The sequence below is a fragment of the Rhinoraja longicauda genome, chromosome 1 (assembly GCF_053455715.1).
Source record: "Rhinoraja longicauda isolate Sanriku21f chromosome 1, sRhiLon1.1, whole genome shotgun sequence".
Taxonomy (NCBI): Eukaryota; Metazoa; Chordata; class Chondrichthyes; order Rajiformes; family Arhynchobatidae; genus Rhinoraja; species Rhinoraja longicauda.
In genome coordinates this window covers 24145162-24162508 of record NC_135953.1, presented here as the reverse complement: position 1 = coordinate 24162508, position 17347 = coordinate 24145162, and the positions used below count along the sequence as shown (strand labels likewise).

Below are 17347 nucleotides of genomic sequence, written 5' to 3'. Positions count from 1 at the left end.
GGAGACTGATCAAGAAAGGGGAGGGAGGTGTCGGAGATGGTCCAAGTAAATTTGAGTGCAGGATGATGAAGTCCGTGAATTCTTCATGGGTGCAGGAGATAGCGCCGATGCAGAGGTCATTGTTAGCGTAGATAACTCAGAGGGTTGATGTCGTTGGTGATTTTATAGATGGCATTGGAACTGTGCCTAATCAAGAGTGTTTTGTTGTCAGATGTATCAACAATGGAACAATTACATTTTTACTTGCAGCAGCACAGCAGGCCGGTCATAACAGCCACAGAGTCACAATGTGTTAACACAGGACCTTGAGCTGCTGCTGATGGTACCTAACCTTGTGCCTCAATTGCCCTGACCCAAGCTCCATCACTAGTCCCAAAATACCTATCCTCATGTTTTACCTTCTCCCACCTTCCCCACTTTCAATCCAGTCAATTGGAAAACAAACATTACACAACTTGATGATTGTTAAAGTAAAAACTCAAAACATTGGAACTCGTCAACTGACCAGGCAGCACTGCGAATTTAGAGGAATAGTTCATGTTTTGGGTCAATGCCCTTATTTTGGACTGATTTAAGTTTTTTGCAACATTTTGCTAATTTCAGATTCTGCCATCACCAGCAATTTTCCTTTTGGGTGTTCCATCTACCAAACTGATTTAATCCACCCATATCCAATAGAGTCATTAAAACCAGAAATTAAAAGAGAAATAACTGGAAACATTTATTCACAAAATGCTGGAGTAACTCAGCAGGTCAGGCAGCATCTCGGGAGAGAAGGAATGGGTGACGTTTCGGGTCGAGACCCTTCTTCGTGGAAACATTCAGCAGGTCAGGCACCATCTAAGTGCCCTGGGCCCTTTTCTCCTCCCTCAGAAGCCATTTGACCTGCTGAAGAGTTTAACATCTTATGCTTTTATTTCAGATTTTCAGCATCTGCAGTTAAAAAAAAAAAAGATATAAATGCAGGTGGAAGAAAGCCTTTTTTTTGTTTTTGGTTCTTAAAGTATCTCGAATTTTTCTCCAGTAAGTAATCAAGAGACGAGGACGGTCGAGGAGCCCCGGCGTTGTTGGTACGTTGACAAACCTCAGAGTCGGGTTTGACAGCTAGAGGGCGGGGTGAGGTGCCTGGGCACTTGGCGAAAAGTTCTGGTGCCGAGGAGAGGCCGGGAGAAAAGCCGAACAGGTGGCTCGCTCACACAGCGTCGGAGGACGGGGACAGTCCCTGGCGACTCACCTCAAAACGCGGAAGTCACCAGCAGATGTCTCAGGGCTGCACAGTCCCCTGGTTCCTGATGGGAGAGGCAGGGCTGGGCTGGCTGGCTGGCTGACATCGCAACACCTTCCTTGGCAGAAGAGCCTTTTATTTATTTTCTGTCAACCCCGCATGACGTGCCTTGACAGCAGCGTATTGTTTGAACAAAACCTTGCGTGATTACCCCAGTGGTTTTAACAAAAAAAAGGTGAAACTAAAACCGCCCCCCCCCCCCCCCCCGTCCGTCCCGTTCGAGCGGCTGAAACTGGGAGGAGAGCTCGACACCAACTTTGCACCTGAGTAAAGGTCGCTGGAATAAAGGGAGAGAGAACCAACCGCGGTGAAAATGGCGACCAGGGACAGGGAGCCCTCGCTTCCCCAACCAAGGTGGTGACTAACGCGGGCGGGCGGGCGGGCGGCCGGTGGCTGACACATATACACACAGCTTGTTTCACCACTCGGTGGTGGAGGTGGTGACGGTGACGGTGACGGCGGGTCGGGTCGGGCTGGCCGGAGTCGAGCGACATGTCGGCCTCGGAACTTTACACCAAGGTAAGATTGTATCCATTTCCAGGTACTTTGTACCAAGGTTAGATTTGTATCCATTTTCAGGTACTTTGTACCAAGGTTAGATTTGTATCCATTTCCCGTCTCTAGGATACCGCCGGCTCCCCGTTCCAACCCGGGGGGGGGGGGGGGGGGGCTGCAGCCGCCAAATTGACCTCACTTCAGCAGATCCCACCCGTCACTAAATCTCCCTCTCCTGATTTTATTTAATTTTCTAACTTGTCGACTTCCTGCACGATGTTGTTTATTTTGGAAGCGCGTGTAAACATTTGGGCTTTTTGGAGTTGAGGCCAGGCAGAGTCGAGTTAATTTTAATCCTGGCAGCAGTTTTGTGTTTTGTTTTAAACGATTAAGCTTCTCAGTACAATTTATGATGCGGAATAGTAGCTATTTAATAATGGTGCAGTATTTTGAATAGGGATTGTGCGTAGATTCCCCTGTCGTTCGCAGGCACTGGAATCGTCGGTGTTAACATTATTAGAGCGTTTACGCTTGAATGGCAACTGATTTATTTGCCGTCGTCTTTGCCTTTTATCCTAGAGAGGCATGGTAGTAAAGATGTATTGAAGGTGTGAGAATTGCTGATGGTTCATTAAACGAAACTTTCATTCGGCGCAATGAAAAGTTGATCGTACCCTGCCACAGTAGAAATTTGCTCTGCAGCTGATTGGGAAAAGTGTATTTAAAACATCGGGATCCTTTCGAAATACTGACACGAGTCACAAATTGTACAATCTACCTGCGTTCTAATTTTTAAATTAAAACCATCTATTTTACTTTGAGTAGCAGACCCAGCTTTGCTCCTCGGATGTTGCAGTATAGCAGGCTCTGTCTGTAAACATCGAGCTCTTATCGTAAACACACGTTATATTACAGCGCGAAACAATCCTAAAATGTTGTAACTTCAGATTAGAACCAGTCGCAAACTGAGGTTTCAATTCCTTTACTGAGCAAGTGATGCTCTTTCAGAGGGAACATTAAACTGTTCTGTCGGATAAACTAAAATACCCCTTTACGTGCCTACAAAATGAATAAGGGTTTCTTCTCACATACCGATCAATAATCATTCAGGGGTATATGACCTATTGAAAAGACAGACAGGTGGGCAGAGGAGGTGGGGTTGCTCTGTTGGTAAGGAATGATATTCACTCCCTTGCAAGGTGTGACATAGAATCAGGAGATGTAGAATCAGTATGGGTAGAAATGAGGAATTGTAAGGGTAAAAAGACCCCCCAAACAGTAGCCTCGACATAGGGTGCAAGTTGAATCAAGAGCTAAAATTGGCATGTCGCAAATGTAATGCTACGGTGGTTATGGGAGATTTCAACATGCAGGTAGACTGGGAAAATCAGGTTGGTACTGGACCCCAGGAAAATGAACCTGATTTGATAAGGGAACTCAAGGTAAAAGAGCTATTAGGAGACAGTGATCATAATATGATAAGTTTTAATCTACAAATTGAGAGGGAGAAGGGAAAATCGGAAGTGACAGGATCTCTGGCCACTACAACATCTGGGAGATTGTTTGTATCTTCCTTAGTGAAGTCAGATCCAAAGTACTGGTTCAACTCATCTGCCATTTCCTTGTTCCCCATAATAAATTCCCCAGCTTCAGTCTTCAAGGGGCCCACATTTGCCTTCCTGTTGATCGTCTTCCCTCGCTAGGATGTTCCGAAGCCGGTCCGTGATGTCTTGAACCCTGGCACCAGGGAGGCAACAGACCATCCTCAAGTCCCGCCTGCCGCCACAGAATCTACTGTCCGTACCTCGGACAATGGAGTCACCCACTACTGCGGCTCTTCCTGACTTCGGTCTCCCCGGTCGAGTCTCCTTGCCTGGATTAGAGCCACCAACCTGTCCGCCGCTCGGACTGGAAGAGTCTTCTGCCCCGACAGCTCCCAAGAAGGTGTACCTGTTTGCAGTAGGCACAGCCACCGGGGTCTCAAGGAGACAACATCAGGAGCACCAAATGCAATAGATGAGATTGGAAGAGGTGTGCATGGATGGAAATGAGCGAGGGATCCCAGTAGCTCTTCCAGGTGAGCCAAAGGTTCACATGCTCCTCCTCCAACCTTATCTATTGCCTTTGCCACATTTATATGCAGCCTGGGAACGATAGACCGGTGAGCCTAACATCTGTGCTCGGTAACCTGAATATTCTGAGGGGTAAGATATATATGCATTTGCTGGGCCCATTAGTATTTGTGGTTTATATCGACGATTTGGATGAGAATGTACAAAAAAGGATTAGTAAATTTACAGATTACACGAAGTGGGTGGTAGCAAAGATGACTGAAAGATTACAGCAGGATCTTGATCAACTGGGCTAAGGAATAGTTGATGCAGTTTAATGCAGATAACTGCGAGGAGTTGCATTTTGGGAAGTCATTACCAGGGCAGGACCTTCACACTGAATGGCAGAGCTCTGGGGACCATTGTAAAGTAGAGGGATCTAGGAGTGTAGGTACATAGTTACTTGAAAGTGGCATCACAGGTAGATAGGGTGGTCAAGAAGGCTTTCTGCACATTTGCCTTCAACAGTCAGGGTATTGAGTATAGAAGTTGGGATGTTATGTTAGAGTTGTACAAGACATTGTTGATGCCACATTTAGAATATTGTGTTCAGTTTTGGTCACCCTGCTATAGGAAAGATGTTGTTAAGCTGGAAAAGGTGCACAGAAGATTTATGAGCTTCTGGCCAGGACTTGAGGGCCTGAGCTATAGGGAGTGGTTGGGCAAGCCAGGACTTAATTCCTTGGAGCGCAGGAGGATGAGGGGTGATCTTATAAAAGTGTATAAGATCATGAAGGGAATAGATAGAGTAGATGTATCCTTTACCCAGAATAGGGGAATGAACCAGAGGACATGGGCTTAAGGTGAGAGAGGAAAGACTTAATAAAATTCTGAGGGGCAACTTTTTCATGCACCACTAGATATATGGAAGAGCTGCCAGAGGAGGTAGTTGAGGCATATACTGCAGCAACATTAAAAGACATTTGGACAAGTGCATGGATGGGAAAGCTTTTGAGGAATATGGGCCAAACTGGGCAGGTGGGACTAATGTAAATGGAGCAGCTTGGTGGGCGAGGGCAAGCTGGATCGAAGGGCCCGTTTCCATGTTCAATTACTCTATATAAGATTTGGTCGTGACTAAGTGACGTGATTGAGAAAGAATCAGAATTTTTCTGTGTCCTTGAATCTATTCTCGCGTCCAGAAGTGGTGTCTGGCACGGTGCCAAATACTGTGAAAGAAAGTGAATATGACCGACATGTAGGCAGGTAGAAGTGATGCAGTTATAAAACCTTGATTAGGGACAAAAAGCGCAGCTCTCATCTGGCTATTTGTTTGGAACATCCATACATTTTTAATAGGGGGCATGTCTGTGGCATAGCTACAAAATTAGCTGCTGTGTTTTAAATGCAGTTATCTTTCCTTCCTTAATAGAAGAGATTTTTTTAAATGACGCCTCGACTGGAAGAACTGTGGTTAGGAGTGGATCTGACTTTGAACTAAAGCAGAATGAATCACAAAGCCAGCATTAGCGTTGAAAACTTTTATTGAGAAATTTAGGAAAAAGGCTAAACCCATTGTGGAACATCTACATTGAAAAAGTTAGGAAGGAAAACTAGACAAATTGTGGCACAATTATAGTTCAGGTTTTAATATCTATAGGAAGAATAAACTGAAAGGGTTTGAAGTTTTGAGGTCTGGAAAATAATTACTTTTGTTGACTTTTGTATGTGGGGCTGCATTGTAGTGCAGCTGGTAGTGACTGCTGCCTCATAGCCCCAGAGACCCGAGTTCGATCTTGAACTTGTGTGGAGTTTGCACATTCTCCCTGTGAACACATGGGCTGCATAGACTTGGTGAGCTGAAAATATTATACATTGTTTTCAGGAACAAGTAGAGGCAAGGCTCTGTGACATTCAAGATGCACCTGTATTTGTTTTAAGTATCTTCCTCTTAGTATGAGTCGACAAAATATTGAATTAACATTTGGTACTTCCCGATACCAGGGAACCCTACCTTTTGTCAAACGCGTCCAGAAAAGCTTATTTTTGTTCAAGTGGAGAACTGGCACTCTGAAATAATGTTGGGCTAAAGAAAGCCATTCCCATCTCCTTAGAAACATAGAAAATAGGTGCAGGAGGAGGCCATTCGACCCTTCGAACCTGCACCGCCATTCAATATGATCATGGCTGATCATCCAGCTCAGTAACCTGTACCTGCCTTCTCTCCATACCCCCTGATCCCTTTAGCCGCAAGGGCCACATATAACTCCCTCTTAAATATAGCCAATGAACTGGCCTCAACTGCCTTCTGTGGCAGAGAATTCCACAGACTCACCACTCTCTTTGGGCCAGGATCTTGAGAGTTATTTGAAACCACCTTCCATCTCTGATAGTTTTGAGTTATCTTCTGAGCTGACAGTTTATTCACTTTTAGTGGCTTTATGAATAAGCTTTGTTTGAAAACATTGTCGAGATTTGGCATTGGGAAGATCTGATCCAACGTGAATGAGTTCTCGGATGCAAAACTGTTTCTTGTAAATTCTGAAATCTCTGACTCTGAATTCTTAAATTTATGCAACTTTTTGCATAATCTGCTTGTAGCTGTCTAGCCTGAGTGGTTGTTTACAGAGGCTGCTGTTTCACACAGTTTGTTTATGTGCAGTGAATTGGACTAGAATTTTACTTCCTTTTTAAATGATATTGAAACTGGACGATGGGTCATCATAATATTGTAGTATAGAGGTAACAAGAAGTTTAAAATCTTCTTTTTGAAAGTTAACATGACAGTCTTGTTGGGTTTTCCTGTGTAACAGCATGTTGAAACTATGTCACAGAGTGATACAGTGTGGAAACAGGCCCTTCGGCACAACTTGCCCACACCGGCCAACATGTCCCAGCGACATTAGTCCCACCTGCCTGCGTTTGGTCCATATCCCTCCAAACTTGTCCTATCCATGTACCTGCCTAACTGTTTCTTAAATGTTGGGATAGTCTCAGCCTTAATGACCTCCTCTGGCAGCTTGTTCCATACACCCACCACCTTTTATGTGAATAAATTACCCCTGACATCGGTGGTGGGGAAGATGATGGAGTCAATTGTTAAAGAGGCAACAACAGCGCATTTGGATAGCGATAGAAGGATTGATCCAAGTCAGCATGGATTTATGAAGGGGAAATCCTGCTTGACTAATCTTCTGGAATTTTTTGAGGATGTGACAAGTAAAATGGACGAAGGAGAGCCAGTGGATGCAGTGTATCTGGACTTTCAGAAAGCCTTTGATAAGGTCCCACATGGGAGGTTGGTGAGCAAAATTAGAGCACATGGTATTGGGGTAGGGCATTGACATGGATAGAGAAATGGTTGGCAGACAGGAAGCAAAGAGTAGGAATAAGCGGGTCCTTTTCAGAATAGCAGGCAGTGGCGAGTGGAGTGCCACAAGGCTCGGTGCTGGGGCCGCAACTATTTACAATATATATTAATGATTTGGATGATGGAATTAGAAGTAACACTAGCAAGTTTGCGTGTCCTTGTACACCAGTCACTGAAAGTAAGTGTGCAGGCACAGCAGACAGTGAAGAAAGCTAACGGCATGTTGGCCTTCATAACGAGAGGATTTGAGTAGAGGAGCAAGAAGGTCCTCCTGCAGTTGTGTAGGGCCTTGGTGAGACCACATCTGGAGTACTGTGTGCAGTTTTGGTCTCCTAATTTGAGGCAGTGCAGCGTAGGTTCACGAGGATAATCCCTGGGATGGCGGGACTGTCAAATGATGAAAGATTGGAAAGACTGAGCTTGTATTCACTGGAGTTTAGAAGGATAAGAGGGGATCTTATAGAGACATAAAATTATGAAAGGACTGGACAATCTAGATGCAGGAAAAATGTTCCCAATGTTGGGGGAGTCCAGAACCAAGGGCCACAGTCTAAGAATAAAGGGGAGGCCATTTAAAACTGAGTGAGAAGAAACTTTTTCACTCAGAGAGTTGTGAGTTTGTGGAATTCTCTGCGACAGAAGGCAGTGGAGGCCAAATCACTGGATGAATTTAAATTAAAGTTAGATAGAGCTCTAGGGGCTAGTGGAATCAAGGGATTATGGGTAGAAGGCTGGCACAGGTTACTGATTGTGGATGATCAGCCATGATCGCAATGAATGGCGGTGCTGGCTCAAAGGGCCAAATGGCCTCCTCCTGCACCTATTTTCTATGTTTCTATGTAAGAAAGTACTGCAACACTCAATGCAGCCCATGGCAATGACTGAATTTTTTTCAACAAATAAAGAATACAATAGTCAAGAAGGGTGTCGACATCACCCATTCATTCTCTCCAGAGATGCTGCCTGTCCTGCTGAGTTACTCCAGCTTTATGTGTCCATCTTTAGCATACAATAGATGCTGTGAATTATTATCATGGTATCCATGATCCAATATCACAGGTAACTTGACACTTCAGGAACTGTTAATGCAGAATTCTAAACTGAGACTGTAGCTCTTGTGTATTTTTGGTAAACAAGTCCGTTATGATCATCTGCAGCGCTCAATGGTTTTACCTTCATCTGTTTATATAGTTTAGCTTAGAGATACAGCACAGAAACAGGCCTTTTGGCCCACTGAGTCCATGCCGACCAGCGATCCCCACACACTAACACTATCCTGCACACACTAGCGACAATTTACAATTTTATGGAAGCCAATTAACCTACAAACTTGTATGTCTTTGGAGTGTGGGTGGAAATTGGAGCACCCCGAGAAAACCCACCCAGGTCATGGGGAGAATATACAAACTCCAGAGAGACAGCACCCGTGTTCAGGATCAAACCCGGGTCTCTGGTGCTGTAAGGCAACAACTCTACACTGTGCCTCCTGTATCTGTGTATATAGGGTAACATATACAGTCATAGAGTGTGGAAACAGGCCCTTCAGTCCAACTTGCCCATACCTGCCAACATGTCCCAGCTACACCAGTCCCACCTGCCTGTGCTTGGTCCATATCCCTCCAAATTTGTCCTATCCATGCACCTGTCTAACTGTTTCTTAAACGTTGGGATAGTCGTAGCCTCAACAACCTCTTCAGGCAGTTTGTTCTATACACCCACCACCCTTTGTGTGAAAAAGGTACCACTCAGATTGCTATTAAATCTTTTCCCCTTGACCTTGAACCTATGTCATATGGTCCTCGATTCCCCTACTCTGGACAAGAGACTGTGTGCATCTACCTGATCTATTCCTCTCATGATTTTATACACCTTTACAAGATCACCTCATCTTCCTGCGCTCCACGGAATAGAGATCAAGCCTATTCGACCTCTCTCTCTATAGCTCACACGCTCTAGTCCTGACAACGTCCTCGTAAATCTTCTCTGAACCTTTTCAAGCTTGACAATATCTTTCCTGTAACATGGTGACCAGGACTGAACACTATTCTAAATGCGGTCTCACCAATGCCTTATACAACTGCAACATGACCTCCCAACTTCTATACTCGATACGCTGACTGATGAAGGCCAATGTGCCAAATCCTTTTTGACCACCTTATCTACCTGCGACTCAACCTTCAAGGAATCATGCACCTGCACTCCTAGATCCCTCTGCTCTACAACACTCCCCAGAGGCCTACCATTCACTGTGTCGGTCCTGCCCTTGCTAGATGTCCCAAAATGCAACACCTCACATTTCTCTGTATTAAATTCCATCAATCATTCCTCAGCCCACCTGGCCAATCGACCACGATCCTGCTGCAATCTTTCACAACCATCTTCACTATCTGCAAAATCACCCACTTTTGTATCATCAGCAAACTTGCAAATTTTGCCCTGTATGTTCTCATCCAAATCATTGATGTAGATGACAAACAGTAACGGGCCCAGCACCGAACCCCACTGATGTGGTGTTCAGGGGGTGCAGTGCTGCCGGAGCTCACCAGAGCGGCGCTCTGGCACCTCTGTTAAAAAAAAAAAGCCCAAATAAACCGAGGAATTTTAACCAACGGGGAATTTAACAGCGGCCGCTCCGGCACCTAAACAATTAGCACTGCAACACTGGTGTTCATGTAGGAATAGTTAGCAGTTGGTATCCTACTACCCTTTGCAGTATGCTGCTACCCGTTGCAATACCAAGGCAAACATTCAGTGCTGCTGGATGATCATTAAATTGGTGAAAGGTGTATTTTGCCTGCCTGACGCTTGTTGGTCTTTTATTTCTGCAAGATGCCTGTAAGTGAATGAATGCTTCTGCCTGGCAAGACTACAGGAGCATTGTACCAATGGACGCGCTTACATATGGTGTAGCCAATGTAAAGGCTTTGTAAAGAAGGACTTCTATCTGAGGTCCTGCTGCCACGAAGCACCAAAGGACTGGATCCTGTATCCAGTGACCCCACAAACACTCGAAGAGTGCATTGGTCAAAGCGGGCCTGTAAATGGCGTTATGCTTTATATATCGAATGTATTAACTGGATGACTGGCTTCTCATTTTAGTTGGGTAGATGATAAAAAGGGTGGAAGGTTCCAATCGTTCATGTCACTCAAGAATCAGCAACATGGTGGCGCAGCGGTAGAGTTGCTGCCTTACAGCGAATGCAGCGCCGGAGACTCAAGTTCGGGCGCCTAACTATGGCGCCTTCTGTACGGAGTTTGTACGTTCTCCCCGTGACCTGCAAGGGTTTTCTCCGAGATCTTCGGTTTCTTCCCACACTCCAAAGACGTACAGGTTTGTAGGTTAATTGGCTGGGTAAATGTAAAAATTGTCCCTAGTGTGTGTAGGATAGTGTTAATGTGCGGGGATCGCTGGGCGGCGCGGACTCGGTGGGCCGAAGGGCCTGTTTCCGCGCTGTATCTCTAAAAAAAAACCCATAAGAAATAGCAATGAGGATCTCTAGTTTAACTCAACTGTCTGAGATTTTGCAAGAATATAAGAACCCTAAAAACAGGAGCATGAGTCACTGTACGCAATGCTGCCATCAAGTAAGACGAATACTGAACTGATCTCGGCCTCTTTCTACCTGCCTCCAACACTGCCCTCTGCCTTTTCTCTCTGACGCTGAATCTTTTATCTTTGACTTGAATTCATTTATTTAAGTGACAGTGGGTCGTTACCTATTCCATTGGCATCGGAGCAAATGTTAGAAGGTTAATTATGTGGAAGTGAGTAGTGTGTGAGCCAAGGGTTTTACTCATGCCACACTAATATTAGTTCTGCGGAAAAAAACAGGCAGTCCCATTGGAATGGACTCTGCTTGCACTAGGCACAGGTGAGGACCAGGATCCTGATGAATTGAAGAGCAAAGGTAGTAGGCCGGACTATAAATAAAGGAAATTGGAATTAATTCAAAAGTTTAAAAATATCTAAGTTATAAGGCAGAATGGCTCATTATATAGAAGAGTAGATTGTATGGGTGGTGAACATAGCAGAATATAAGTTACAAATGATATAAAGATTGATTTTTTATTTAAAAAAAGAGTCATGTAGTGATACAGTGTGGAAACAGGCTCTTCTACTCAACTTGCCTGCACCGGCCAACATGTCCCAGCTACACTAGTCCCACCTGCCTGCGCTTGGTCCATATCCCTCCAAATCTGTCTTATCCATGTACCTGTCTAACTGTTTCTTAAATGTTGGGGTAGTCCCAGCCTCAACTACCTCATCTGGCAGCTTGTTCCATACACCCACCACTGTTGAAAACGTTACCCCTCAGATTCTTATTAAATCTTTTTCCCTTCACTTTAAACCAAAGTTCTCTGGTCCTCAATTCCCCTACTCTGGGCAAGAGACTCTTTGCAACTACCCGATCTATCCAACCCATGATTTTGTACACCTCTATAAGATCACCCCTCATCCTCCTGTGCTCCAAGGAATAGAGACCCAGCCTACTCAACCTCTCCCTATAGCTCACACCCTCTATTCCTGGCAACATCCTCGTAATTCTTCTCTGAAACCTTTCAAACTTGACAATATATTTCCTATAACATAGTGCCCAGAACTGAACACAATATTCTAAATGCAGTCTCAACAACGTCTTATACAACTGCAACATGACCTCCCAACTTCGATACTCTGTCTGATGAAGACCAATGTGCCAAAAGCCTTTTTGACAACCTTATCTACCTGTGATTCGACCTTCAAGGAACCGTGCGCCTGCACTCCTGGATCCCTCTGCTCTACAACACTCCCCAGAGGCCCACCATTCACTGTATAGGTCCTGCCCTTGTTAGACGTCCCAAAATGCAACACCTCACACTTTTCTGTATTAAATTCCATCTACCATTCCTCAGCCCATCTGGCCAATTGATCCAGATCCTGCTGCAATCTTTCACAACCATCTGCAAAACCACTAACTTTTGTATTATCAACAAACTTGCTAATTTTGCCCTGTATGTTCTCATCCAAATCATTGATGTAGATGACAAACAGTAAGGAGCCCAGCACCAAACCCTGAGGCATACCACTAGCCACAGGCCTCCAGTCTGAGAAGCAACCTTCCACCATCACCCTCTGCCTCCTTCCATGGGGCCAATTTGCTATCCATTCAGCTATCTCTCCTTGGATCCCATGCGATCCAACCCAGAGCAGCCTACCATGTGGAACCTTGTCGAATGCCTTACTGAAATCCATGTATACAACATCTACAGCTCTGCCCACATTGACCTTCTTGATCATATCTTCAAAAAAAAAATTGGATTTGTGAGACACTACCTCCCACTTACAAAACCATGCTAGCTATCCCTAATCAGCCCTTGCCCGTCCAAGTGCATGTATAACCTATCCCTCGGAATACTCTCTGGTAACTTTCCAATTACAGATGCATGAAGGCACACTGTTTAGAAATGTTGAGGTAACTATTTTAATGAGGTACAATAAAAAGCATTGTTTTGCATCCTATTCAATCAAATCAGATAATATATGTTCAAGCTATACTCTACTATAGGTAGAGCAAAGGGAGAGATACAGAGTGCAGAATATAGTTCTCAACATTGTAGTGCAGCAGTGCAAAGTCCAATGCTTGCAATGAGGTAGGGTGGAGAATTGGGACTGAATAGTAACTTATGGAAGGACTGTTCAGAAGCCAAATAACAGAGGGGAAGCAGGCGTTCCTGACTTTGGCGTTGCGTGGTTTCACGCTTCTGTATCTTCTGTCCAATGCGAGTGGTGAGATGGAGAAATGATCGGCGCCGGACAAGTCTTTGACTATGTTGGTTGCTATCCCAAGGCAGCTTGAAGTTTAGTCAAGTCAAGTCAATTTTATTTGTATAGCACATTTAAAAACAACCCACGTTGACTAAAGTGCTGTACATTTGATTAGGTTCCAATAGAAAAAAATGAAAACATACAGTAGCACGCAAACAGTTCACAGCGCCTCCTCAATGAGCCTCAAACGCTAGGGAGTAGAAATATGTTTTGAGCCTGGACTTAAAGGAGTCGATGGAGGGGGCAGTTCTGATGGGGAGAGGGATGCTGTTCCACAGTCTAGGAGCTGCAACCGCAAAAGCGCGGTCACCCCTGAGTTTAAGCCTAGACCGCGGGATAGTGAACAGCCCCAAGTCGGCCGATCTGAGGGACCTGGAGTTAGAGAGGGGGGTTAGAAGATTTTTGATGTAGGGGGGGAGTGTCCATTTAGGGCTTTATACGTGAATAGGAGGAGCTTGAAGTTGATTCTGTACCGTACAGGGAGCCAGTGGAGAGAGGCCAGAATCGGGGTGATGTGGTCCCTTTTACGGGTACCCGTCAGGAGTCTCGCTGCGGCGTTTTGGACCAGTTGCAGGCGGGACAGGGAAGATTGGCTGATCCCAGTGTATAGGGAGTTGCAGTAGTCTAGGCGGGAGGAAATGAAAGCGTGAATGATTTTTTCTGTGTCGTCGAATTGGAGGAAAGGTTTGATTTTAGCTATGGTTCGAAGTTGGAAGAAGCTGGCTTTTACCACAGCGTTGACTTGCTTATCAAATTTTAATGCAGAGTCAAATATCATGCCGAGGTTTTTGACATGCGGTTTGACTAGGCAGGATAGACTTCCAAGACTGCCTGTTATCGATTTGATGGAGTCGGGGGGGGGGGGGGGGGGGGGGGGCGAATAGGATGACCTCAGACTTGCTCTCATTTAATTGGAGGAAGTTCTGTGCCATCCAACATTTTATGTCCTCAAGGCAGTGTAAGAGGCTGTTTAAATTTGACTGGTTGTTGGGTTTCAGGGGGAGGTAAAGCTGAGTGTCATCGGCATAGCAGTGGAAAGAAATGCCGTGCCTTTGAATGATTTGGCCAAGGGGGAGCATGTATAGAGAGAAGAGAATGGGGCCTAGGATGGAGCCTTGTGGAACTCCACAGGAGAGGCTAGCTGGAGCAGAGGAATAACTGCCTATGTTGATGGCGAAACTCCTATCTTTGAGGTACGAAGCGAACCAGCTCAGGGCAGTGCCATCAATGCCAACCGCGTACCGGAGACGGTCAATAAGGATGGTGTGGTCCACTGTATCGAACGCTGCGCTGAGGTCGAGAAGGAGCAGGATTGCACAGTCGCCGGTGTCGATGGCGAGAAGCAGGTCGTTGTGTACCTTCGACAAGGCAGACTCTGTGCTGTGGTGGGCTCTGAAACCTGACTGGAAACTTTCCAGGATGGTGTTTTGGTGCAGGTAGGGCACTAATTGGTTTAGGATTGCCTTTTCAAGGACTTTTGACAGGAATGGCAGTTTGGAAATGGGTCTGTAGTTGCTAGGCAAGGTGGGGTCTAGGTTAGGTTTTTTCAGTAGGGGCTGGACCACCGCGTGCTTGAAACTGGTTGGAACAGTGCCAGTGGCCAGAAAACTGTTGATAATAGAGAGGATGCTGGGACCGGCTATTGCAATGACATCCTTCAGAAGGGCAGTGGGGGCTGGATCAAGGGGGCAGGTTGCAGGTTTCATAGCGGAGACAAGCTTTGCAAGGGAGGATAGAGTGACGGGTTGGAAGCAGTCCAATTTAGATGAACAGACTAGTGAGACAGCTAGGTCACGGGTGGGAGGGGAAATGTTCATTCTAATATTCTCAACTTTGTTGGTGAAAAATTTAGCGAATTCTTCGCACTTAGCAGGGGACCCAACTAAGCTGGTACTGGGGGCGGGACATATGACAGAGGTAATTGTTCTAAATAGGACCTTGGAGTTATGAGAGTTTTTGGAAATAAGGTCGGAGAAGTATTGTGCTCTAGCAGACTTTACTGCTTCCTGGTATTTGAGAAGATTGTTTCTCAGAATTTCGAAGGAAATTTGAAGCTTGTCACATTTCCACCTCCTTTCTGATTTTCTGCACTCCCTGGAGTCAATAGTGAGGAGTCTGATCTGTGTGGTGGACTGGGTTGTGTCCACAACTCTGAAATTTTGTGCAGAGCTGTTCCAAACCATGCTGTGATGCAATCCGACAATATGCTTCCTAAGGTGCTTCTGTAGAAGTTTTTAAGAGTTGCTGGAGACATGCCAGACTTTCTTAGTCTCCAAAGGAAGTAGAGGTATTCGCTGAGCCTCCATGGCTGTCACTTCAATGTGGCTGTCTATGACAAATCGCTGGTAATATTGGCAGCAAGGAACTTGGAAGTTGACAACATATTCCACTTTGGCACCATTCATGCAGATTGGTGCATTTACCCTGCTGCACTTCCTGAAGATGATAACTAGCTCCTTTGTGTTGCAGACATCAAGGGAGAGGTTATGATGGGAGTAATTTATAGTCCCTGACTCTGACTGTAAAATGAGTCAGAATATTAGTCAGAAAATTAGAGTTGTTTGTAGCAAGGGTAATGCAATTAACACGCTGGACTTGACACCCTGCTACTCTGTTCTCCATCATCTTCCTGTACTCTGTCTTGGCATTGTTCGTGAACCGGCCCACCACAGTATTATCATCTGCAAACATGTAGATGGAGTTAGAGTAGAATTTGGCCACACAGTTGTGAATATTTGGTAGTGGACTGAGAACGGATCTTGGTGGGGCTCCGGTGTTGAGAATTATGGTGGAGGAATTATGCTGTTGTCTCTCTTTGCTGATTGTGGTCTATGCGTAAGAAAGTGGATAATCCAGTGGCAGAGGAATGAATGCTGATTGCTAGGTCCAGGAGTTTGAAGATGAGTTTGGATTGGATTATGGTGTTGAAGGTGGAGTTATAGTTGATAAATAGGAATCTAACATGAGTGTCCTTATTGGCTAGGTGTTTGAATTATTCATTACAAAATAGCTGAAATAATGTCACAAAAAGAAATGGGGTTTGATTTCTAACTGTTTTGGATCATAGAGAGAAGAAAAGGTTAGAATAAAATATTCTAGGATACCTGATTTTTAGAGCAGGCAATAAGAAAGGATGAAGTGGACGTGATGGTAATAAAAACATATAAAGAATAGTGAGAAAAGGTCTTAGTTTAAGAAGCTCAAAATATAGAATTGAACTAAGCTCTGAAACAAGCAGCAAAAATAGCGATAGGAGTAATTTATAATCCCTGACTCTGACTATAATGTCAGTCAGAGTATCAATCAGAAAATTAGAGGTGCTTGTATCCAGGGTAATGCAAGGTGGACTAAGTTTTAGTTTATTGTCATGTGTAATGAGTTACAGTGAAAAGTTTTTGTTGTGTGCTAACCAGTCAGCAGAAAGACAATACATGATTACAATCTATCCATTTACAGTATATAGATACATGATAAGGGAATAACGTTTAGTGCAAGGTAAAGTCAGCAAAGTCTGATCAAGGATAGTGAGCTCATTAGTTCAGCACTGCTGAAACGAATTATGAGGGGAAAGAAGAGGTGAGCTCATTAGTTCAGCATTGCTGAAACGAATTGTGTAGGAAAAAACTGCAGATGCTGGTTTAAAATCGAAGGTAGGCACAAAATGTTGGAGTTATTCAGCAGGACAGGCAGCATCTCTGGAGAGAAGGAATGGATTTTCTTTAACTAACCTCTCTCCCTCTGAATGTACATTTCTTTAACTAACCTCTAATGAAGAAGGGTCTTGACCTGAAACATCACCCATTCCTCCTCTCCAGAGATGCTGACTGTCCCACTGAGTTACTCCAGCGTTTTGTGTCTACTGCTGAAACTAAGTTTGCTTAGTCTACACGGAAATCACATTTTCAGAATATCATGGAGTTCATAAGGCATATTTGCAATAATCTTCTAGATCTAGATTAGATAAGGTGTCGAAGAGGGATGTTGCGCCAAATTTGAATGAGAACCAGGCAGAAGGAAAGATGCTTTTCAAAACAAAATTGTCTTTGGTTTCTGGCAGATAGCCAAAGTCAGTGATAACAGGAACAAAGTCCATCTTCTGTCAAATATGCTGTTTTACTTGATTTGGAGCTAGTCAGCTTTTTGTCAGAATGTTTACTTGATTATTCACAAAACGTGGAGTCATCCACTGGAGCACACAGCTACTCTTTCATATTCGTATATTTATTTTGGTTGGAGGATATTTAATGGTGCTCATTTCTCCCTGTCCCTTTCTTTCATTTGCTGGTGACCGCTTTTGCATTAGTCAGCGTGAATCGACTGAGCAGTTTTTTTTCCTGCTC

At 44.6% G+C, this 17347-nt stretch overlaps 1 protein-coding gene across 2 annotated transcripts in view; it reads left to right on the top strand.

Annotated features, from left to right (window-relative positions):
- The first annotated feature begins 1179 nt into the window (after positions 1 to 1179).
- myo5b (myosin VB) overlaps positions 1180 to 17347 on the top strand; it is a 199795-nt gene continuing 183627 nt past the window's right edge. For both annotated transcript variants that reach the window (XM_078420320.1, XM_078420249.1), the window contains exon 1: positions 1180 to 1804. In XM_078420320.1, the coding sequence (XP_078276446.1) occupies positions 1778 to 1804 (27 nt within the window). In that variant the 5' untranslated portion in view covers positions 1180 to 1777. The remainder of the gene's footprint in view (positions 1805 to 17347) is intronic.